Below are 24,883 nucleotides of genomic sequence, written 5' to 3'. Positions count from 1 at the left end.
ATCTCTCCTGCCCCCTGGTGGAAGTCACAGGGGAGTAGGATTTCAAACTTCACTCCAGGTGAAGAGAGGCAGTGTCATGCGCTCTTAATATAATCAGTTAATATCAAGAATGATAATCATGCTTAGAAAATGCAGCGTGTGTAATGTGAATATTAGTTCTAATAACCATTAATTTACTTTAATTCATCTTTATATCTGACCTGATTTCACAATACATTTATCTACTGCAAATACAAGTCTTACGTTTTCAGGCTCAGTCTTGATGTAGGTATAAAAGTGTTTCATATATTCATGCAACTCAAATTTGTTTGCATGAAAATTTTCCACATTTGTTCATTTATATTAATTTTGAATTGTTGAAAGCTGGAAATCTCAAGCTCAGCTCCATTCAACAGTCTGATCTGACGAGTCCATGTTTCTTCAAGCTCTTTTATCATTGGTTGGAAAAATCGTTTGTTTTTATTTTGTGGAAACAAACTGATCAGATGAACCAGACTCAGTTTTCAACTAAGATTTATTGGAGCCACATACTTTAGTTAAAATATTACAAACAATCATCATGAACAGTAATATTACAATAAATTAAAATCTTTTGGGTATTTACAGCAGATATGAGGCCGGCAGCCTTTAGCACAGAATAAAACCTGGAGCCGTCCGTCAGTGTCCAAACATCTCCTGCGAGGCGTAGGTCATGTAGAGGAAGCCGTCCTCGTCCTGGTGGTCTTTGTACACCTGAGCCATGGTGAGCGACATGCTGCTCAGGCCGCTGTTGTTGACCAGCAGGTAAAAAGCCTGAGTGGGCAGCAGAGCCATCCTGTTCCTGCGGGGGGGCAGAATACAAAGGGAGGTCAGTATCGAGCAGGTCGGCCGCAACAAGCAGCACGGCCGAGACTACATTCAAACTACTGATATTATAAAGCAGTTTTCACACATGAACTGAACCACTGACGTGTTCCTCACATGTTCATCACTAAACCTGTAACTTAACACATCAATGATTACGATGGACACATTATGACGACATGTTTTGGCGCCCCCTCTGGTCTGAATGTTCCCGACCTTGTGCAGCGTTCTCGTCTGACACGGTACCGAACCGCTCCTCCAATCTGCCATACTTCCTTAGGGTCTAGAGTTTATTATATTTTAATACTTTGGTTTAATTTTTTCATACATTTTATATTCCATTTACTATGTTATTTTTTGCTTGTGTATTATTTTGAGCATTGCTAGAAGGGACCCGAGCATTTCATTGCCAGCGACTGTAAAATGTAATTGTTGTCACATGACAAGTCTTCAATGACCAGTTTACCAGAGAGAAACATGGCCAATAGGTTTTATACAAGCGAGAAGCGCAACTGCAGAGAATTATTAATAAAGTTTGAACTCAGAGTTTCAGTGTTTGACATTCCGTCAATGCAACATTGGAGAATTAAAAATTAAATTAAAGTTTAAATAATCATTATGGGAAATACACTTTATATACATCTATGAACACACATTTAAGTCGTACGTTTTTCTTATCACAACAAATCAAATTTTGTAGTTTTACAATTTTTTGGATTCATTTTCACTTGTTGGTTGGAGAAACTTGTGAAGTATTAAATGTATAAAACCAACTAATTATTAATTCAAATACTTGAAATCGGGGTTAGTGTTTAACCCTAAACCTCTCAACACAAACAGAACGTGCTCAGAGAAAAGATTCTGATTGAGAATTTAAAGTTGAACGAAGTGTAGTTATCCAGCTAACGTCAGTTTCACTGGAGTGGTGTAAATCACCATGGTAACAGATGATGCTCCTCTATACATGGTCCATGAGCTTCGGCTTGGTGGGTGTGTCTGAGGTGTTGTCCAATCAGCAGTGACATGTATATAAACCCTACCTTGTTAACAAGAATCAGTCACATTTACTTCCATTGGACTTCACCCCCCTCATAGTGCTGAGGAGATAGTCCGGATGCATTTTTCTGTGAACTAACCCTTTAAGTTATTTACAACTCACCTCTGACCTTTTATCACACACACACACGTTGAGTGGTACCTGATGATGGTGATGAACTGCGTCATGCTGAGCTCGTGTGGAACCAGGAACTTGGTTTTATCCAGAGGAGGAAGAAACTTCTCTCTGTCGAACCGCTCGATGATGACCTGACAGCAGAGGTTAGTCAGAGGAGGGACACCTTATCAACACGTCAACAAATATCCTGACAGCAGAGGTTAGTCAGAGGAGGGACACCTTATCAACACGTCAACACAATAACACACCAACACATCAACACATCAACACACTTTATAACTTAACCTAATTGATCAGTGAGACTCCCTGGGGTCTCACCCTGACAGCAGAGGTTAGTCAGAGGTTAGTCAGAGGAGAGACACGTTAACACGTTAACTTCGACACGTGTCTATAACTCGTGTAACAGTTTGATCAGCTCAGACTCACCGGGATCTTATTGGGGAACTTGGCTCTGATTCCCGCCACCTCCTGCCTCCTGGTGGCTGCGGAGAGAACAACACACGTGGTCACTTCATGTCAGTGGATCAGGTGATGAAAAGGTTTTTAGAGACTTTTACCGAAGCTCTTCCGCAGTTTGAACGGTTTGTTCTGCAGCTGAGGCTTTTCTAACGGAGGCATCGTGCGTGTGAGTCCGTGCGTGTGTGATGGAAGCAGCTGCCCGCGCTCTGCTGTTATATACACGAGGAGGAGGAGGAGGAGCAGGAGGAGCAGCTGTACATGATCAGCTGATTAACACGTGGAGCAGGAACAACGTCAATCATCCGTTTAATAATGTTAGAGGAGGAGTTTCTATAAACACAAATATACTGATATGAACAAAACTATACACAGAAATCATCTTTATATACAGTCACTGATCATCTTTATATACAGTCACTGATGGTCTTTATATACAGTCACTGATCATCTTTATAACAGTCACTGATGATCTTTATATACAGTCACTGATGATCTTTATATACAGTCACTGATGGTCTTTATATACAGTCACTGATCATCTTTATATACAGTCACTGATGATCTTTATATACAGTCACTGATGGTCTTTATATACAGTCACCGATCATCTTTATATACCTCTTTTATATACAGTCACTGATCCTCTTTATATACAGTCACTGATGGTCTTTATATACAGTCACTGATCATCTTTATATACAGTCACTGATGGTCTGTATCTACAGTCACCGATCTTCTTTATATACAGTCACTGATGGTCTTTATATACAGTCACTGATCCTCTTCATTCAGTCACTGATCCCTCTTTATATACAGTCACGATCATCTTTATACGACCTTATATACAGTCACTGATCTCTTTTATACAGTCACCGATCATCTTTATATACAGTCACTGATCATCTTTATATACAGTCACTGATGGTCTTTATATACAGTCGATCATCTTTATATACAGTCACCGATCTTCTTTATATACAGTCACTGATCATCTTTATATACAGTCACTGATGATCTTATATACAGTCACTGATGGTCTTTATTACAGTCACTGATGGTCTTTATATACAGTCACTGATCATCTTTATATACAGTCACCGATCATCTTTATATACAGTCACTGATCCTCTTTATATACAGTCACTCGATCATCTTTATATACAGTCACTGATCATCTTTATATACAGTCACTGATCGTCTTTATATACAGTCACGATCATCTTTATATACAGTCACCGATCTTCTTTATATACAGTCACTGATCCTCTTTATATACAGTCACTGATGGTCTGTATCTACAGTCACCGATCTTCTTTATATACAGTCACTGATGGTCTTTATATACAGTCACTGATCATCTTTATATACAGTCACTGATGATCTTTATATACAGTCACTGATCCTCTTTATATACAGTCACTGATGGTCTTTATATACAGTCACTGATTTATATACAGTCACTGATCTCTTTATATACAGTCACTGATGATCTTTATATACAGTCACTGATCCTCTTTATATACAGTCACTGATCATCTTTATATACAGTCACTGATGGTCTTTATATACAGTCACTGATCATCTTTGTTTTATACAGTCACTGATGGTCTTTATATACAGTCACTGATGGTCTTTATATACAGTCACTGATCATCTTTATATACAGTCACTGATGGTCTTTATATACAGTCACTGATCATCTTTATATACAGTCACTGATGGTCTTTATACAGTCACTGATCATCTTTATACAGTCACTGATCATCTTTATATACAGTCACTGATCGTCTTTATATACAGTCACTGATGGTCTTTATATACAGTCACTGATCTTTGGTCTTTATATACAGTCACTGATGGTCTTTAGCCGATCATCTTTATATACAGTCATGATGCTTTTAAGTCTGATCATCTTTATATACAGTCACTGATCGTCTTTATATACAGTCACTGATGGTCTTTATATACAGTCACTGATCCTCTTTATATACAGTCACTGATGGTCTTTATATACAGTCACTGATCATCTTTATATACAGTCACTGATTCTTTATATACAGTCACTGATCATCTTTATATACAGTCACTGATCGTCTTTATATACAGTCACTGATGGTCTTTATATACAGTCACTGATGGTCTTTATATACAGTCACCGATCTTCTTTATATACAGTCACTGATCATCTTTATATACAGTCACTGATCATCTTTATATACAGTCACTGATCATCTTTATATACAGTCACTGATGGTCTTTATATACAGTCACTGATGGTCTATATCTTTATCGTTTGTATAGTGTGTAAATTAGTTTATAAAGTATTAACTAGTTTATATAGTGTTAATTAGTTCTTATGATGGATACAAATAATAATAACAGACTTCTTATTTATGAGAGAATGTTTTAGTCTGAAGGTCCGGGGCGGAAGTCCCGGTGTTTCCGGTGTCTCTCCGGTTCTCCGGTGCTCTGGCAGCTCGCGGTTCAGACCGGAGCTCCGTCTATTGGACCGTTCATGGACGACTCTTCCCGCCTGAGGACGTTTCACTGAAGCGGTTGAGAGAACCGAAGCGGAGCCACCTCTCCCGGCCCGGCCATGGACGAGCAGGCGGGCCCCGGTGTCTTCTTCGGCGGCAACAACAGCCCGGGTCTGCCCGGCGGTGTCAGAGCTCCGCAGCCCGGTGACGGTGTCGGAGAAGCGGCCCGGGCTCACTACAGCGTCCCGGGGATTCTCCACTTCCTCCAGCACGAGTGGGCCCGTGTGGAGGTGCAGCGGGCGCAGTGGGAGGTGGAGCGGGCAGAGCTGCAGGTAAGTGACCGACACTCACGCTCCATCGTCGGACAAGGTTTCGCTAGCTACGCTTCGCTGAACGCGGAGAACGTTGAGCCAAAGCGCGTTCAACAATGAGGAGATTAATGGCGTCGACGCTGATCGGTGGATTTATTTTGAGGATAAAGAAAGACTCGTTATTTGTTTTGAGTGTTGAAGACCCGAAGATGAATTCGGCCTTGTTGTGGGTCAGTGAACATCCAGACTTCGGGACATTATTCTACTTTTCTGGACGCTTCTCTCGGATTGACGCTGCCTGTGGAGCGGTTGTGTTCACACTGAATGACGCACATTCACAGCGAAGTTCTGCTGCGACACAGGCTCATTAGCTCCATCAGGTCAAAGCCGAATCACAGAGCGAGTTCATCTGAATCCAGAACAAGTTTCAAATAATGTTCCTGCTGTTTGTGTGTCCGCGTCGAACAGGAAGAGTCCGAATGTCCCGATATGTACATGTAGTCTGGATCAATCTGGACTCGATTATTTCATTCAGCTAACAGGTCGTGTGGGTGTGTGATGTGTTAGTGTGTGTTATTTAGTGTGTTAGTGTGTGTGTGGGTGTGTGTGTGTGTTAGTGTGTGTGTGTTGTGTTTGTGTATGTGTGTGTGTGTTATTTAGTGTGTTTGTGTGTGTGGGTGTGTGTTAGTGTGTGTGTGTGTGTGTGTGTTGTGTTAGTGTATGTGTGTGTGTATGTGTGTTAGTGTGTGTGTGTGTGTGTTAGTGTGTGTTATTTAGTGTGTTAGTGTGTGTGGGTGTGTGTTAGTGTGTGTGTGGGTGTGTTAGTGTGTGATTGTGTTATGGTTGGGTAGGTCTGTGTTGTTGAACCAGTCCAGTTTGTTCTTGAATATCTGGACTTATTATAATAATAATAATAATACATTTTATTTAATGAAGACTTTTTACGATACAACAACCTTCAAATCAATTCAGATGTTTTGCACATTATTGATTCTGATCGACTTGTTGTTTGATCAAATACATTTAGTTTTCATTAATAAACAGATGGTGTGACACCAGGAGGGTTCATGTCTGTCCTACATGTCCCACATGTCCTACATGTCCCACATGTCATATCAAAGACAAATGTAAACAATGTCAGCTGTAAAGACCCATCTGACAACATGACGCTGAATCAGTTTCATGCTCTGATGACTCATCAGCTGACCAGGGAGCGAATCCCTCGCTGTGTGTTAATGATGTCAGACACACAGCGGCGTCCTGCGTGGCGGCGTCCTGCGTGGCGGCGTCCTGCGTGTCCTCGTCCTGCGTGGCGGCGTCCTGCGTGGCGGCGTCCTGCGTGTCCTCGTGCTGCGTGTCCTCGTCCTGCGTGTTCTCGCCCTGCGTCCTCGCCCGCGTGGTCTCGCCCTGCGGGTCTCGTGGCGTGTCCTCGTCCTGCGTGTCCCTCGTCCTGCGTGTCCTCGTCTGCGTGTCTTCGTGCTGCGTGTCCTGGCCCTGCGTGTCCTCGCGTGCGTGGTTCGCCCCGGGTTCTCGTCCTGCGTGTCCTCGTCCTGCGTGTTCGTGCTGCGTGTCTTCGTGCTGCGCGGTCTCGCCCTGCGTGTCTTCGTCCTGCGTGTCCTCGTCCTGCGTGTCCTCGTGCTGCGTGGTCTCGTGCTGCGTGTCCTCGCCCTCGTGTCCTCGTCCTGCGTGTCTTCGCCCTGCGTCGCTCCCGCGTGTCCTCGGTCCGCGTGTCCTCGTCCTGCGTGGTTCGCCCCTGCGTGGTTCGCCCTGCGTGTCCTCGCCTGCGTGTCCTCGCGCGCGTGTCCTCGTCCTGCGTGTCCTCGCCCTGCGTGTCCTCGTGCTGCGTGTCCTCGTCTCGTGTCCTCGGGCCCGGCGCGGTCTCCGTAAGGCGTGTCCTCGTCCTGCGTGTCCTCGTGCTGCGTGTCCTCGTGCTGCGTGTCCTCGTGCTGCGTGTCTCCGTGCTGCGTGTCTCGCAAGGCGTGTCTCGCCCCTGCGTGGTCTCGTCCTGCGTGTCCTGCCCCGCGTGGTCCTCGTGCTCGTGCTGCGTGTCCTCGTCCTGCGTGTCCTCGTCCTGCGTGTCCTCGTCCTGCGTGTCCTCGTCCTGCGTGTCCTCGTCCTGCGTGTCCTCGTCCTGCGTGTCCTCGTCCTGCGTGTCCTCGTCCTGCGTGTCCTCGTCCTGCGTGTCCTCGTCCTGCGTGTCCTCGTCCTGCGTGTCCTCGTCCTGCGTGTCCTCGCCCTGCGTCGGCGCTGCGGCCCCTTGGGCTCCCTGCGGGTCTCTCGCCCGCGCGTGTCCTCGCGCTGCGTGTCTGTCCTGCGTGTCCTCGTCCCGTGTCCTCGGCCTGCGTGTCCTCGCCCTGCGTGGTTCGCCCTGCTTGTCCTCGTCCTGCGTGTCCTCGTCCTGCGTGTCCTCGTCCTGCGTGTCTCGTCCTGCGTGTCCTCGTCCTGCGTGTCTTCTGCGTGCGGGTCCTCGCCCCGTGGTCTGGCCTGCGTGTCTCGGGCTGCGTGTCCTCTCGCCCTGTCTCGCCCTGCTGTCCTCGCCCTGCGTGGTCTCGTCCTGCGTGTCTTCGTCCTGCGTGTCCTCGTTCTGCGTGTCCTCGTCCTGCGTGTCCTCGTCCTGCGTGTCCTCGTCCTGCGTGTCCTCGTCCTGCGTGTCTTCTCCTGCGTGTCCTCGTGGCTGAACCATCTTCATGCACCATAACTATCGGTCCATCCTCAGTTTCCTGCAGGAGGGGGGGGGTGATGAGCTCTGTGAGGCTGCAGCTCAGAAGGAGGTTTGCCGCTCGTCCTTCTTCCACTTGAACAAACATCAGTGAGAGAAGAACGACCTGAAATGACAGAAACCATCTTTGACGAACATTTACTTAACGTCTGCTTTGAGATTTTAGTTTTGGTCCATGTCCCATCTGATAACATGGAGGTTTATGACCTATACAGCAGCCAGACACCAGGGGGCGATAGAGAGGATTTGGCGTCACTTTTAAGGAGCTGTCATGTCGTCCAAACAACAACAGAGATATGTTCAGCCCTTTCCGTGTGTTGGTTGGTTTGTCAGCAGCATCACAGGAAAACTACGGGTCCGATTTCCAGTTAACATGTTTCATGGCTTTGACATTTGAGTTTTTTCATCTGTTTCTTTAACATTGTGACATCAAACGTTTCTCAACATTTTCAAAGAATAATTCTTGATAAAACATCCGACACATCTAGAGGAGGTTTGGTCCAGATGCATTTGAAGGGTGGAGGTGTGAGCTCTTCTAGAGAACCTCTAGAGATGGTCTAGTTTTGCTGATGCAGCTGTTTGGCTCCGTCCAGTCGAGGAGCTCCGGGTGTTTGTCACTTATTAGATCTGAATTCAAACGGAGGATTTCCCTCAGTAACCTCACACAGAAGCTCGAGGTTTCACGAAGCAGGATCTCCGACAGGTTTTGGACGTTTGCCCCATGAGGCTTCGTCCCATCCGGCTCCAGATTGACCCTCAGTCGACCTTCGATCTCCTCGAGACTGATTCTCCTGCTCTTTCCACTGCCTTGTTTCCTTCACTAATTAAAGTGTGTGTGTGTGTGTGTGTGTGTGTGTGTGTGTGTTGTGTGTTGTGTGTGTGTTGTGTGGAGGATTCACGCCCGCAGACAGTTTGACACGTTCACATTCCTCCACACCTTGTTATGTACGGCTCATGCACAAACACACAAACACACAAACACACATGCATGTTAAACCTGATTTAAATTCAGTGAAGAAGAAATTCAGCTTCCCGTGTTTCGCTCGACCGTGTTGGAGGTAAACGCCGCTCTCTCACTCTGATGACATCATGTGTTGCTGAGCTGCATTGTGTTTGGCTTAAACTGAGAAAAGTAAAGATTTTCAAGGCGTCAAATCACATTCATCCAAATCCACTTCCTGTCTGATATCAGACGTCAGAATGGAGGAGAGGTTGATTATTCCAGGTTCGGTGAATGCGAGGCAGCTGGTGGGTCAAGCTAACCGCGCTACGACGTCGGCCAAGATCAGATGTCGTAGTTTTCAGTTGTCTGTATTGTGTTACATGATTTGTTTACGGCCTGATGGGTCGAAGCAGCCGATCAGGACAGTGAGAAGCTGATTTGAGAACTTCAGCTGTAACAACACACAGTGAATGAGTCAGTCTGTTGTGTGGTTGCGGTGAACGTTGATTTGTTGTGATGAATCCGTAGATTCAGTCGTCAGCATCATGTCTCACACTGAGCTCCAGCTCTTTGTACGAGGACGAGGACCGGCCCAGGTTTCTGTAACTCGGCTTCTCCCGCTCTTCCTTAACATTCTGTCTTTCTTTTCTTTTTGCCTGTGAATCTGTGTAAAGCTGCCCTATAAGGAATGGCATGCACACCTGCTTGTTTTTCAGACAGGCCCCTCCGAGCCACGCCTCAGTGCTGTAACCAGGCTTTGTTTAACCAGGCTTTTAGCCAAGACTTCCCCGACATGAACACACTGTGCCCTCGGCCTGACATGAACCGGGACAGGATGCAGCCAGACCGACGGTGGCGTTCCCGAGCCAACACTGATGAATGGAAGAAAGAATATGTGGTCATATCGCTGAAGGTCAAATGATCACATTCCTGACACGTAGAAGCTTTGTTCCAATGAGATCCGAATGTTTTTTAAATAATCATTTCTCAGATCGGATGTCGTGTTGGTAATATTTAAACACGTGTTGGTAATATTTAAACTAAAAACTTAAATGAGACCCTGGTTCCTGAGCTGAAGAATCAGAGAGTTCCTCTGAAGGTTCCTGGTTCCAGGAGTGTGTGTGTGTGTGTGTGTGTGTGTGTGTGTGTGTGTGTGTGTGTGTGTGTGTGTGTGTGTGTGTGTGTGTGTGTGTGTGTGTGTGTGTGTGTGTGTGTGTGTGTGTGTGTGTGTGTGTGTGTGTGTGTGTCCAGGTGATCCAGTTAATGAGGATCGTTATCAGAGGAGATAATGATCATAATATATTGAACAATAAGTCGCACGTTGAAATTCAGTGAACTTCCTCTGGTTTGAGTTATTAAGTTTTTCATTCAAGTTAAACCTATTATTAAGTCAGTGATCAAGAGTTTAATGGTGTATATTTTTTATTACAAGTCACATAATAATGATGATCTTTATTCATAAAGCCCTTTTTTAATTAAGTTACAAAATGCTTTTCTAAAAAAGATAAAACTACAATAAATAGAAAACTTATTGATGAAAATTCCCCCAGAGATCAAAGCAGAAACACGTTGTGTTTGTGATCTCAGCCGGTTGATTCATTCAGTCACCGGGCTCTGGGAACAGGAGACGAGTGTCAGCTGATCGAAGATGGCGCTCGTAGGGAGTCGGTCAATCCCTGATATTAATTCAAAGTCAAAACATTTTGTAAACCAATGTGAGAACAAACGGGGAGGCGATGCAGCGAGGCTAGACTCTGTGTTATATGGACACGTAATCCAGTAATAATCCTTGCAGAAGCATTTTGCACCAAATAAAGGTGATGCAGAGACACCTGAGTAACACCTGTGTTGAAGTGTGTATGAACAGTGACGGCTGAGTAACAATCACAGCTAACATCAGAGCATCGTAACGATAACACCAGTCGTGGGGTTTAAGACGCTGATGCTTCTTTAAATGAACAGTGTCTTTCAGATAATACTTTGTTGGACTTCACTTCTACTTTGACTACTCGCCCCCTTAGTTCTTTAACACTGTAGAAAAGCATGTTCCTCACCACCTCCTTTGTTCCTTTCACTTCAGCCTCTGTTTTCTCTTGGGAGCAGATATGAGGACACACTCTCGTGTTTACCTCATGAATCCCTGTCTCTTACTGTGGCTGTGCTCGACCCGCCCATATGGTAACAACAGCCAATTTCCTCCAGTCCCCGAGGAGGTGCAGGCCTCAGTCCATAAATAACAACCTTGCACAGTCAGACTGGGTATTATCCTTTCTCGAAGCAGTGGAACACGGAGGCTTCCCAAAGTGTTGTTGGGTCTTATTCAGGTCAAAGAAGCCACAGATCATGATCTTGTTTGAGAAGACATTGGGTATACAGGGGGGTTTGTGGTGGGGCATTGATGGTGTTTAAATAAGGCTCATTGACCTCTTAACTTCAGCCATAGTTGTAAAGGTAGCTTTTGGTTTCAGTTCACGTCCATGAAGGACAACTTCCAGAGACTTGAAACTTGTTTGAAACAGCTGATCCTTCACCGCGAACTTCACGCTGTTGTTGTGTGATCCTGATGTTTGACGAACAAGCTGGTGACCGTCTCACTTTGGTTCTGGCTCGCTGTCTGCATGACCCTCGGAGGGTCGGTCTTCGTGTCTCGGCAAAAGTCTCTCACCAAAAGTTCCACCGTTGTTGAAAAGTCTTCCTCGTGTCCTATGGTGTTTCTCAGCTGCACTGCACCCCATGATATCCAGTGGTACGGCTCCGTTCTGTCGGGTTCTTCCGTATCCATACGTTTTTAAAAGACGCTCACTGTCAGTGCAGAGTGGTGAAGTCTATTTGTCAAGCTGGTAACCAGCACGTCTCCGGACTGGTTACCAGCTGTCACTCAACAGAGACACTAAACCCTCTTTAACACTGCAGCCTGTCAGGGTTTTGGAGATGACATTAGTCATTGATTTGTTGTCAGCTGTGCGTCCTCCCACGCGGCCCGTCCGCCGCAACTCGCAGAGAATCTCTTAGTGAAGGAGCTGCAGCAGCTGTCAGGGGAGGAGGGGCTGGATTTTGATGTTATACAGAAATAATATATGTTATATAGGGGCCGCACGATGGGAGCTGTGTGTAATTTGACTTGAGTCTGTGTGGTGTTTCCTGTATCGAGGACAGCTGACACAATTTAATCTTCTTGTAATCCCCGATATCCTAAAGAAAACAAAGGTCGACGCTGTGAGCAGATGGAAGCTCAGTGAGCGAAGCTGAACACAAACACGATTATCAGGGTGAAATGTTCACTTTCTACAGATCAACCTGAGACGCTGTGTCCAGAGCTACCAGCATGTTACTGAACAACCGAGTTTGAAGAGACTTTACTGATGACAAAGTGAGAAGTAGAGGGTTTTTCTCATAGACTTCTATAGAAACTTCCAGTGGAGTGGCCCCCTGCTGGACATTACACAGAAGACAGGTGTCTTCTATGATGACATCATGAAGTTCTCCAGGTGTTTCCATGTGACATCACAGTGACCTCTGGTTTCTGCAGGAACATGACATTCAGATGTGTCTGTACATATATAGAATCAAGAGAAAAGACGCCCGACCTCCTCAAGAGCCCGTCAGACATCGACCGTCCCACCGAGGTCTCCTCAGGCACCGCGGCACGAGCTCTTGATCCATAGTGGACGGACAACAGAGACAGAGACACTGAACCAGTCAGGATGAAGCAGGTTGATGTCACAGGATGTTTCATTTTGAACGAACAGGAGCAGAACAGGAAGATCAGAGTTTATGTACAGAAATCGTGAATAAATCCGTATAGAGGCTCCGAGTGAGGGAGGTATTTGATTGAAAACGGGATATCACTGGATTTTGGGTGAAATAAGGAACCGGAGGACGCTGTTGTAATAATAAATATTTGGCATAGTATCAATAATGGCAGAAAATGGTTTGTGGATCTCGATTGAGCTCAGACACACAGAGTTTAACTTTATTTCTCATGTTCATTAAAGGATCAGGAATCCAGAACACGAGCTATAAGGAACAATGTCAAACTACATTGAATAATAATAATTTCCTTCTGCTCCGCATCTACTTTGGGAACCTCAGATGTTGGATTATCCTCGAACACAACAGCAGCTGTTGATGATGAAATCAAACAGCACAGATGTTTAATCACGTCTTCAGCAGGACTTTGGGTTCAGTGTGAGCGGGTTCATCCTGTGACGGAGGCCTGGTCTCACCGCTGGGAAGTGCACATGCAGTAGCCTGGAGTGTGGAGCGACCCACTTCTACTGTGACCCACTTCCTCCTGTGTGTGTGTGTGTGTGTGTGTGTGTGTGTGTGTGTGTGTGTGTGTGTGTGTGTGTGTGTGTGTGTGTGTGTGTGTGTGTGTGTGTGTGTGTGTGTGTGTGTGTGTGTGTGTGTGTGTGTGTGTGTGTGTGTGTGTGTGTGTGTTGGGGGGTTAGTGTGCAAACATGCAGTCCAGTCCATGAGTGTGTTAAATGGCCTGGAAGCTCTCATCCTCTGCGCACACACACACAATGAACATGAACCAGTGTCAGAACTTTCACAAACTCTTTCTGAAACGTCACCCTGACACACAGCAACACATCAGTGCCTCCTTCACATCCTTCTGTGAGATGTGACGGTCTGACATCATCGGTCTGACATCATCGGTCTGACATCATCGGTCTGACATCATCGGTCTGACATCATCGGTCCTCTACCGTCGTCTTTATGTCACCATGAGGCGTAGATGTTCCGATCATTCTGAAACGAGACGGAGGAGACACTCGCGCACGCAGCGTCGTAGCTGGATTCTGTCTGAAAACTTTTTATGATTTAAAAAATAAATGAATGATAAATTCTGCTGACCTGCTTTTTAAAGTGAGAGGCCACAGGAACTAGCGTCAGAGGAGAAGTCAGTGAAGCAGATGTTCATTCAGGTAACATCTGCACCTGCATGTAGTCGTCCGCTCAAACACAGGGAAACAAACTCAAACACCTTTGACCTCTGCTGGTTCACGACCTGACGCCTTCTCTTCATCATCCCCCTTGACCTTGGTTGGTCACATGTCGTCTGTTCCCACAGCGCCGAGCTTCCGCCTCATGTTCCACCCAGCGCTGCGTCTGAGAGGAGACGTTAAGACGGATCAGACGGAGAGCGGCGTTAGTCACAAGTCTCCCATCGGTCCTCCGCACTGGTCATTCACACTGTCCAATTTCCCAGGAGGCTTTGGGCCCCTTTGACTTGTTGATTGCTGCCATGGCGTGGATACCTGCTGACCCTTTGGAGACGGATTTAGATTCTTAGGGTCATAAATTGTAGACCCGTCATTTTCAGCAGTATCAAAGGCTTTTCTGATCCTGGCGACGAAACCTTTCTCCTCCCAGGCATGTTGGGAATCTTATCTTAATCTGATAAATCTTCAGTGACCACAGCAGAAGGAACATTTTAAAATAAAACATCCTGAAAATGATGAGACAGCAGTTACGCAGACTGGGGGGGGGGCGGCCGCCATGGTCCAGATTGTCTGGCCACACGTTCATAACAATCTGAAAACGTTTAACTTCTCTCATTAAAACACCTCAACCCTTTTTTGCATTTTACGCTGTTGCTTCATTGTGCCGTCTGTAAAAGGTTAAAAGATTAAAGGGAGAAGTTATGTTTATTAATGATTAATGGACTTTCTGCTGCTTCGTCTGTTTCCTCCAGGCTCAGATCGCCTTCCTGCAGGGGGAGAGGCGGGGGCAGGAGAACCTGAAGAAAGACCTGGTGAGACGGATCAAGATGCTGGAGTACGCACTCAAACAGGAGCGGTGAGTGTGGAGCACACTCCTTCAATCATTGTGCTTATGTACGAGATACTTCAGACATCGTATAGTTAATGTAAAATCATAATGTAGAGAAATATAGATCAGAACAATGTTTGAAATAAAACAACTGTGGGAAATACTTGAGTAATGTACTTCAAAACAATACTGTGTGTGTGTGTGTGTGTGTGTGTGTGTGTGTGTGTGTGTGTGTGTGTGTGTGTGTGTGTGTGTGTGTGTGTGTGTGTGTGTGTGTGTGTGTGTGTGTGTGTGTGTGTGTGTGATCGTCCTCAGGGCTAAATACCATAAACTGAAATATGGAACAGAACTGAACCAGGGGGAGATCAAAGCTCCGAGTTACGACTCAGGTAAGACTCACCTGTCTGTCTCTGATTGGTCAGTGGTCACATGTCTTGTCAGAGAGGATATGGCTGCTGGTTCTGCTCTCTGATTGGTCTGTGGAGGTGTCCCCACACCAGGAGGTCAGAGGTCACAAGGTCCTCCTGCTCTCTAGCGTCCACATCCGTCTCCTCCTGTCCCAACACTCTGCTGTCAAATCAGCATCACCAGAAATACCAGTGTGTAGAAACATTCAGGCAGCAGCGTCTCGCTCTCAGAACAAACTGGATCTCGTCAGTTGTGGGTTTGTGTGTCTGCAATCGACCAGAGGTTGTTGTGAGTGTCGACGCTCCACATTGAGTTCGACACTGACGTCTTCTCTCTCGCCGATCGCTTCATGCCACATCCTTTCTCTTACTCTATTCATCATATCAGTCATTTAAGAAACTTAAAGACCTTCAGGATTTTATTGAATCAAAAGCAAACACTAAAGCTCGAGCTGTTTATCAGTTGGTCGATAAAAATCAGCTGATATGAGTCTTTCACAGACATGATCATGAAGTGTTTATGTTTGAAACTACCTAAAAAACATCTTTGACAAACATTCATTTAACATTTTTTAGATTGGTCCCTGTCCCATCCGCTAACATGGAGGAGGGGTATATACTGCTGCCAGCCACAAGGGGGCGAACGACCTGCTTAAGATTTACTTCGGGAGCGGTCATGTCGTCCATCTTTATTTACTGATACAGGTGTAGAAACGACCTCAGATCTGCCTCGTCTCAGCAGGGTGCCTCTTGGACGCCTCCCTGTGGACATGATGTGCACAGCTGAGAGGAGAGTCGCTCCGGGATAAAGTTTGACGTGTCATTTGACTTGAGGCTGAACGTCTGTGGCGCTCTGGGAATTCATGTTTGTATAGAAACACGTTTGTGATTGTGTGTTTGTGTGTTTGTGTGTCTCTGTGTCAGATGAGGGGAACGAGAGTGAAGCTCCCAGTTCTCCAAACAGCAGCCATCAGCTCAGCTGGAAACAAGGACGCCAGCTGCTCAGACAGTGAGTTTACACTGTGTGTGTGTGTGTGTGTGTGTGTGTGTGTGTGTGTGTGTGTGTGTGTGTGTGTGTGTGTGTGTGTGTGTGTGTGTGTGTGTGTGTGTGTGTGTGTGTGTGTGTGTGTGTGTGTGTGTGTGTGTGTCTACAGTTATCAGGGCCAATTTTGGTTCAGTACCGTCATTGTGAGGAAACTTTTGACTCTGACAAACACAACACATGCACAGAGAGGATATGACGCCACTGACGGGCAACTGAATGAAACGCAGATATAAAGCAAGAACACAAATGAGCTACATTTATAAAACAGGTCTGATGATTTTAAATGATCAAAAAGTTTCATTTTCCAGCATCATCGACATGTTCATCAGGTTTTTCTTCACCACATATCTTCCTGTGGAATTGTACAGTGGTGAATATTGAATGTTTTAGACGGAGACGGGTGTGAGACGTCCTGTGAGCGTCTTCACATTGTGCATGTTTCTAGAGATGTTTTCACACATGAACTGAACCACTGACACGTTCCTCACATGTTCCTCACATGTTCCTCACATGTTCTGCAGGTTCTGTGTGTGAGAACAAATGTCTGAGTCAGTGTCTCTGGACATGTTCTGGATCTTCTCCTGCAGCCTCCTGGTAAAATGTGTGTAACATGTCAGAGTGAGTCCATGTGAGGACACAGCAGGACAATGTGTGGAAGCTTCCCAGAGAGCGAGTGGACGTGTTGATGAGGTTTCTAACACGTGACGGACGTGAAGCTGGAAGAACACAAACATCTCAGGATGAAGAAGAGGAGCCGAACACGTAGAAGACGAAGACGTCCACTTGGAAACACGAGGAGGCTCCAGATCTTTTGGTGACTCGCAGTGTCACTGTGTTGCAGCAGTGTGTGTGTGTGTGTGTGTATGGGGGTGTGTGTGTGTGTATGGGGGTGTGTGTGTGTATGGGGGTGTGTGTGGTGTCAGTGAATGGAGGATTGTGTGGAGGCCTCCTGCGATCGGAGAGGCTGGTACAGATGGAGGGAGGCTGACCTCTCTCTCTCTCTCTGGGAACAAACACTGCATGTTGTTCAGAGTACTCGTTCGTCCACTCAGGATAAAACGCAGCGGTCGGGTCACAGTGTCGTGTTCGTCCAGGGGGAAGGTATCGTAGAGTTTAAACTTCAGTTCACAGCAGATTTTAAATGATAGGGTTATTCTCATGTTTCTGGGTGTAAATGATAGAATGTTGGTTCATTTCTGAGCTACAGCTGCGGCCATCGAACGTAGCAAGGCGTGTTATTAACGTGTTATTAACGTGTTATTAACGTGTTGATGTGTGGTTCTTTTGCTGCTGCTGTGAGTTAAACGTTGTGTGTGTGTCTGTCTCTGTGAACATCAGTGTGTGAGGAGACGCTTCTGTCTCTAATGAAGCTGTGTAGTAGCTCAGCGCTACAGTTGTTTTCCTTCTCTCTGTCTCTTTGCTGTTTGTACTTTACGTACCAGAGCTCGACCCATTTATCAGTTGGTTGATAAAATGGGTCCAAATGAGGATCGACTTATTAACTCACTGTCTTCAGGTCTTTATTTTGATCATATTCAGTTGGTTGAATTTAGGAAAAGATGAATGTTTGTGATGAAATGGACGATGTCTTCACACAAGGAATCAAACGTTTTCTGTAGTTAGCAGCAGGTTGTCGGGTCCGACTCGTTCACAACAACAGGAACATGTGGGGAACATTCAGGCGAGGGGCGGAGCCTGTAGAGCAGCAGGACGTCCACACTGACCCACTTCCTGTGTCCTGCCCCCAGGTACCTGCAGGAGGTGGGATACACCGACACTGTCCTGGATGTGAAGTCTCAGCGGGTGAGAGCGCTGCTCGGTCTGACCCGAGACTCCACAGAGAAACCCTCAGAGAAGAAAACCGAACCCATGGTCAACGGCACCGAAGCGTCTTCACTGAAGGACAGCGGCATGGTCAGGTACCATGTGACCCTCAGAAATATACTTTATTCAAACACTAAAACTTCTTCTGTAAACTCTGTTGTAGATGAACAGATGTTGTTTCTCACCTGACTCTTGTTGAGGTTAAGAACAGAGGAGGTCTCACCTTGTTAAAGACCATGAGACAAACTGGGATTTGTGAATATGGGCTATACAAATACAATTTGATTGATTGATTGATTGACCTCCATGTTTTCACTTCAGATGTAATTTCCCTACATGTCACCGTTTTCCCGACAGTAAACCCGACATGTCGGACTCAGCCACCGTGTTGGAGGCTTTCAAGTTCATAGAGAGCGCCGCGGCCGAGTTCAGCGACGAGGACGAGGAGGAGGACAGTGAAGGGAGAGACAAAACCATCCTGGACCTGGCTACAGTACGACACACACACACACACACACACACACACACACACACACACACACACACACACACAAGCTGCATTTTAATGCATGTTCTCTGGCGACACCTAGTGGCTGGAGACATCGTGTTTTCAGGTTGTCCGTCTGTCTCAATCTTGTGAACACGATATCTCAGAAACATCCCGACAGAATTTCTTCATATTTGGTCCAAACATTCAGTTGGACTCAAAGACAACCTGGTTAGAATGTGGAGGTCAAAGAGTTCAGCTGCTCAGTCTCTTTTGAACTTTGTCAGTGCCACAGTTTCATCAATTTGTAACTTTTACCAGATGGTGAAGAAGAAACCGTCGTCAACTCCGTCCTCCACGACCTCTGACCTCAGCGACGACCGTGACACAGAGGAGGCGCTGAAGGGTTTTGACTTCTTGGCCAGTCCAGACGAGCTGGACGGGCCACCTGAGTCCAGGTGTGGCGAGGACAGCGGAGAGTGGGGTAAGAGGGTTTACTCACAGATCTGTATGGTCGATAATGTCGCTGATTGATTCAGGCTCCACCCACACTAATACTCTTCTCCACAAACTCATCACTGTTGCCATGGTTACATCAGAGACTTGTGTAAACTGGTCTCGTTTCAGTTTGAAAACTCTGGGTTTGTGTTTGAGTCTGAACAGAAACTGAGACTTTAGTAAACGATGACACGTTCTCTTCCTGATTGGTCCTCATCAGTCACATGACTCGACGACCAGCGGTGAACACAAAGCTAACACTTCCTGTCAGTTACAGTTCCACCTCGTGGTCATGTGACATGTGTTTTCAGGTGTTAGTTAGGACCGAATAATAACTAATAAAGGAGTCGATCAACATCTGTGACTGCGAACTTACGATTAAAGTTTCATCTGATTTAAAAACCAGCTGAAGACTTCGCCCCTGCACCGACCACTTACTCTATTTATACAACTCTCTACAAAATACAGTTCCCTGCTGGTGACGTGGCCTCCTCCGCGCTTTACCCAGAACACCCCGGTTTCCTACTGTTACTTAGCAACGCTGTTGTCAGAAGACAAAACGCTGCCCCACGCACATCATGACTCAGCTCTTCACAGTCCAGATCGTTTAGTGCTGACTCAGCAGCAGGACTCCTAACTTTCACTCCTCATCTCGCCAGAGACCAAGAACTCTGCTGTTTTCTTTGTCTCTTTCATCTGGAAACAGTTTCCTGAACGAGCTGCGCTCACAAACTAACATCGTGGGTATTGATTGGCGTTTACAGCAGCCAATAGCACAGAATGTGTGTCACGCCCCCATAAGGCAGCTTCGAAAGTGATTTCACTGATACACAAGTTTCTTTTTCATTTTCATCTCCAAACCAGATGAGTCACAAACTACAAAAGTACAAAACCCCTCTTCATCCTCCTCCTCCTCCTCTTCCTCCTGTCCTGCAGAGAAGGAAGAGTCTCCTCTGGGTGAGCTGTCGTGGGACGTGGACCAGGGACTGATCGCGCAGCTGAAGGAGCAGTACAAGAAGGAGCGAAAGGGGAAGAAAGGAGCAAAGAGTAAGTTCTGTAGCAGCCATGCTTCATCGCTTCTTCATCTTGATCTTTATGTATCTGCTGTCGTTCTGTTTCCTCCGTGTGTCAGGGCCGCCGCCGCCGTCACACCGACCCGCTCTGACACTGAAAACCAGGCGAACGTTCAGCTCATTGTCAGGTTGAGTTAAAAAGACGACGAACAGACGATGCAGGGAAATCTAAAACAACCTGCTGCTTGATCCAGTAACTCTGACGGACGAAGGACCACAGCTGTTTTAATAGTCACGATAAAGTGAGACACGGTTACCAACAACGACGTATCAGAGTCGGGGACGAGCAGAAATGTTCTGAGAGACATAGTCTCAGGTGCTCAAGAAAAAACCCCTCAAAGATTAAAGTCATAAATTAACAAGTAAAAAGTCTGAATATTCTCTGAGATCATAAACTCATAAATAAAACAAATAGAAGCAGTTTTGTTTTGAAGAGGAACCACAGTATGGCAGAAATGACCGTCATGACCCCAGAGGTCGTGAATCCCACCGGGGGGGCAATGTGATGAACCAATCAGCAGCTGCTACATTTCACCTCGTGCAGATTTCTTCTTCTTTCTGTTTTCATTTAACTTCATCTCTTCTGCTCGAGCGTCTTCAGAACAGCCGTCGCCAGATCTTCTTCATTTCTTTACCTTCGCTTTCCTGATGTCTAAAGTTTTCGTCTCTGGCCCAAACATGGTTCCTCTTCCTTCCTTTGATTTTATTTCCCTCTTCTTCCTCCTCCTCCTCTTCCTCCTCTTCTTCCCCTGTCTTTTCCTCCTCTTCCTGCTCCAGGACCAAACCGGTCGAAGCTTCAGGACATGCTGGCTAACCTGCGTGATGCGGAGGAACTTCCCTCGATGCAGCCTCCTGTGACGCCACCATCACGGCCCAGTGTACCCAGACTCACCAGTGAGCAGGAAGCGGGACGCCCCGAGGACGGTAACCTTCCCTCCTCCTCATTGGTCCATACATGAGACAGTGAAACTCAGAGGAACTGTTTCTAACCAGGTGGACCCACCTTGTGTTCATAGAGACGATGACGTACCTGCCGTCGTCTGGGAAACCGCTCATCCTGGGCCGAGTGGACGAGGCGGTTTCTAACGAGCTGGGACTGGGAGAACTGGCCGGACTGACGGTCGCCAACGAGGCCGACACCCTGGCGTACGACGTGAGTCACGTGACAAGCATTTTGGTCGTGTACGGAGAATTAGGAACAGAAAATCAATCATTAATGTTTATACGCCTTGAAAAACCAAAGACAATTCACTGATTAAACCAGGTTCCTGTTTTAATCTGACCCTTAAAATCTTTATCTGTGTTGTTCTCTTCTATAAAACACACTTTTGATTTATAATTTACCTCCTCGTTCACAAACAACAGATTCTCTCTGAATTATGAACAAAAGTGAAAAGTTCCGGCCCAGTTTTCCTCCCACAGTTTTAGTTTTGAAGTTTCTTTGAGGCTCTGCACTGACAGAAGTTAAACTTTGTTGTACTTGCTCCTCCCTCAGATCACCAACAACAAAGACGCCCTGAGGAAAACCTGGAACCCCAAGTTCACCCTGCGGAGCCACTTTGACTCAGTGCGGAGTCTGGCCTTCCACCCGGTGGAGCCGGTCCTGGTCACCGCCTCCGAGGACCACACCATCAAACTGTGGAACCTCCAGAAGACAGCGCCCGCCAAGAAGTGAGGCTGCGACCTGTCGCAGAAATATCCACGCACATAAAGTCGAGTCAGGGAAGATAATTAAATACAAATTTAACTCTTTTCTGTCATCGACCAGATGTGCAGCTTTAGATGTGGAGCCCATCTACACATTCAGAGCCCACAGGTGAGATCCTGTTCACCTGTTCACCTGTTCACCTGTTCACCTGTTCACCTGTTCACCTGTTCACCTGTTCACCTGTTCACCTGTTTACCTGTTTACCTGTTCACCTGTTCACCTGTTCACCTGTTTACCTGTTCACCTGTTCACCTGTTCACCTGTTTACCTGTTCACCTGTTTACCTGTTCACCTCTTCACCTCTTCACCTCTTCACCTGTTTACCTGTTCACCTCTTCACCTCTTCACCTGTTTACCTGTTCTTCCTGACCCTGAAGAGCTGCAGCTGTAACAAATCCACCAAACTGTTCAGGATTCTTCATGTTTCACAGTTTCCTGCTGAATATTGGAGATAAACTCTGGTTGTTAATAACTTCAGAGTGTTTTGAACTGATCTCAGTTCAGCTTCACTCTTCAGCTGCAGCTGGTTGTGACAGTTGAAGCTGACTCTCAGTCAGTTCTTCTCACAGGAGATGGAACCCACTCAGCAGAGTCACAGAGAACAGACGCTCAGGGAGAGAAGGAGGAAACTTTCTCATGTTCACACTCACACATCAGACTCACTCTCATCCAGCTGCTGCTTTAAGTTTGAAAAGTTTAAGTAAAGTTGATTTAAGACTTTAAAGAACTTGTGTAAAGAATATTTAGTTTGAAGTTGATAGTAAAATAATCTTCTTCTTCCTGTGAAGCGGCGCCGTCCTGTGCGTCACCGTGAGCTCCAGCGGAGACCAATGCTTCAGTGGAGGGGTGGACGGCACCGTTCAGAGCTGGAACATGCCCAACCCCAACATCGACCCCTACGACTCATATGGTACGTTCCAGTTTAACATCCGCGCACGCAGCAATGCATTCTGGGTCATCGGTTTAGAAACAACCAGAGAGAGTAACATGAAAAAGAAGGAAAGAAAGTGAACATGAAAAAGAAAGGGATGGAGGGAATAAGAAAGAAATAAAGAATCAAACCAAAAGAAAAAAGTAACAAAAATAAAAAACGTGAAAACTTTTCGACCTGATGTTTGTTTGGAGACGTTTTTGTTTTCACCTCCATGTTTGTGTCTTTGCTGCTGCAGAGTCCTCTGTCCTGCGGGGGGCGCTGTGTGGTCATACGGACTCAGTGTGGGGTGTGGTCTACAGCTCGGCTCATCACCGCCTCCTCTCCTGCTCGGCGGACGGGACGGTGCGGCTCTGGAACGCCGCCGACACCTCGCCGTCTCTCGCCGTTTTCAATGAGCAAGGAGGTGAGAACCGCTGACCTGGTCGTTCCTCCGACCTCTAGCACCACCAACAGGTCAACAAGTAGAATAATCCAACTCCTGAAGCTAATAAACTGCAACTATCAATTATTATTGATAATGGATTATTGATTCCTCTAGAGTTTATTGATCTTTAACATATTAAATATTTGTTTCTGTTAAAATTCTCTCTGAATAATAATGTATAATAATAATACATTTTATTTATACAGAACCTTTCAAACATAAAATGCAGCTCAAAGTGTTTTACTATAAAATCAATGACATATTTCATGAAGAGATGAATGAGAACACGTGTGTGTGTGTGTGTGTGTGTGTGTGTGTGTGTGTGTGTGTGTGTGTGTGTGTGTGTGTGTGTGTGTGTGTGTGTGTGTGTCAGAGCTCGGTGTTCCCACCTCCGTGGACCTGGTGAGCAGCGAGCCGGCTCACATGGTGACGTCGTTCACCTCCGGACACATCGGCCTCTTCAACATGGAGACTCAGCAGCTCGTCCTGAAGCTGGACTCTGCCGGACCGCCAGGTGAGTCCGCCGGCCAATCACAGCCTCCACATTACAAACCGCTGACACGTTGACGTCACATGATAACGTTGGCCCCTCCTCCCACAGAGGCTCCCTGCAGGATCAACAAAGTGCTGAGTCATCCCACGCTGCCCATCACCATCACGGCTCAGGAGGACCGCCACATCCAGTTCTTTGATAACAACACAGGTAGGACGCCGTGGACACAGCGTCAGGACCAATCGTGTGTGAAGGTTTTCATCATCCTGACGTCATGTGACCTGAGGGAAACTTCTCAAAATAAAAAGTTGTTTGTCTTTAATTTGAAGGTAAACTGATCCACTCCATGGTCGCTCACCTGGACGCTGTGACCTGTCTCGCTGTGGATCCAAACGGACTGTACCTCATGTCTGGAAGTAAGTACTCACCTGTACTACTACCAGAGTACTACATTACTATACTGCAGTACTGTGTATAAAGACTCTCTCTCTCTCTCTCTCTCTCTCTCTCTCTCTCTCCTCCCAGGTCACGATTGTTCTATCCGTCTGTGGAACATGGAAAGTAAAACATGTATCCAGGAGTTCACCGCTCACCGTAAGAAGTTTGAGGAGTCGATCCACGACGTGGCGTTCCATCCCACCAAGTGCTACATCGGCAGCGCCGGTGCAGACGCGCTCGCCAAAGTTTTTGTATGATCGAGATGGACCGGAGCTCGGTGGACAGTGTGTTGGAAGAAGGGTGGAGTCTCTGGTCAGAGGGTGGAGTTTGATTGGACAGCGAAACAGGAAACCGAGCTGCTCCTTGTCCCCGCCCACCTCCAGGACTCCGGCTGGCCTGGGTCCCAAAAACAAACAAACCTCTGGATGAGATGCCGAATGACAGGAAACACAGCTGGATTCAAGTGTATGAGCTGGAATCTGTAACAGGTCAGAAACCTCCAGCGCCATCACTGAGCGAAGCGTCATGATAATGTGCCTTTTTTCTCAGACTCAACTTCCTGCTTCTCAATGAGTTTGCTGGGATTTTTAATTTTAATTTTGAAGTTAGGTCGAGACGGAGATGTTGAGAGGATGGGGCGGAGCTACACTCGGGAAGGTCACGTAAAGTCTTTGAGTCCGAACAGAAACTGAGACTTTAGTAAACGATGACACGTTCTCTTCCTGATTGGTTCTCATCAGTCACATGACTCGACTACCAGCGGTGAACACAAAGCTAACACTTCCTGTCAGTAACAGTTCCACCTCGTCGTCCCTGCTCTGACTCTTCACCTTCACTGCTCCTCCTTC

At 46.4% G+C, this 24,883-nt stretch overlaps 2 protein-coding genes across 2 annotated transcripts; one reads left to right on the top strand and one right to left on the bottom strand.

Moving 5' to 3' along the window:
* Positions 1–496: 496 nt before the first annotated feature.
* map1lc3c (microtubule-associated protein 1 light chain 3 gamma) lies at positions 497–2,720 on the bottom strand. Its single transcript, XM_035176617.1, has 4 exons — positions 2,575–2,720; positions 2,444–2,499; positions 2,042–2,148; positions 497–820 (listed from the first exon to the last, which is right to left on the bottom strand). Exons 1-4 carry the CDS (start codon positions 2,633–2,635, stop codon positions 658–660), a joined length of 387 nt encoding a protein of 128 aa, XP_035032508.1. The 5' UTR covers positions 2,636–2,720; the 3' UTR covers positions 497–657.
* A 2,188-nt stretch (positions 2,721–4,908) lies between these two features.
* strn (striatin, calmodulin binding protein) lies at positions 4,909–24,595 on the top strand. Its single transcript, XM_047343772.1, has 18 exons — positions 4,909–5,285; positions 14,628–14,731; positions 15,020–15,093; positions 16,036–16,120; positions 17,905–18,075; positions 18,338–18,473; positions 18,789–18,951; positions 19,902–20,012; positions 20,816–20,962; positions 21,055–21,191; positions 21,534–21,709; positions 21,807–21,854; positions 22,535–22,656; positions 22,916–23,083; positions 23,478–23,618; positions 23,706–23,807; positions 23,927–24,013; positions 24,123–24,595. Exons 1-18 carry the CDS (start codon positions 5,073–5,075, stop codon positions 24,290–24,292), a joined length of 2,355 nt encoding a protein of 784 aa, XP_047199728.1. The 5' UTR covers positions 4,909–5,072; the 3' UTR covers positions 24,293–24,595.
* Positions 24,596–24,883: the final 288 nt, after the last annotated feature.

This window comes from Hippoglossus stenolepis, chromosome 2 (genome assembly GCF_022539355.2).
Source record: "Hippoglossus stenolepis isolate QCI-W04-F060 chromosome 2, HSTE1.2, whole genome shotgun sequence".
Taxonomy (NCBI): Eukaryota; Metazoa; Chordata; class Actinopteri; order Pleuronectiformes; family Pleuronectidae; genus Hippoglossus; species Hippoglossus stenolepis.
The sequence above is the reverse complement of the archived record's forward strand: the minus strand, read 5'-3'. Positions and strand labels throughout refer to the sequence as shown.

What these genes read in the sequence shown, in the direction of transcription:
- map1lc3c (XM_035176617.1), bottom strand. Translation starts at nt 2,635, where the DNA reads ATGCCTCCGTTAGAAAAGCCTCAGCTGCAGAACAAACCGTTCAAACTG. An exon ending in CAAACTGCGGAAGAGCTTCG is followed by an intron (nt 2,500 to 2,574) that starts GTAAAAGTCTCT and finishes TTCTCTCCGCAG; the next exon opens with CCACCAGGAGGCAGGAGGTG. An exon ending in AGTTCCCCAATAAGATCCCG is followed by an intron (nt 2,149 to 2,443) that starts GTGAGTCTGAGC and finishes CTCTGCTGTCAG; the next exon opens with GTCATCATCGAGCGGTTCGA.
- strn (XM_047343772.1), top strand. Translation starts at nt 5,073, where the DNA reads ATGGACGAGCAGGCGGGCCCCGGTGTCTTCTTCGGCGGCAACAACAGC. An exon ending in GGACGCCAGCTGCTCAGACA is followed by an intron (nt 16,121 to 17,904) that starts GTGAGTTTACAC and finishes TCCTGCCCCCAG; the next exon opens with GTACCTGCAGGAGGTGGGAT. An exon ending in CCGACACCCTGGCGTACGAC is followed by an intron (nt 21,192 to 21,533) that starts GTGAGTCACGTG and finishes CTCCTCCCTCAG; the next exon opens with ATCACCAACAACAAAGACGC.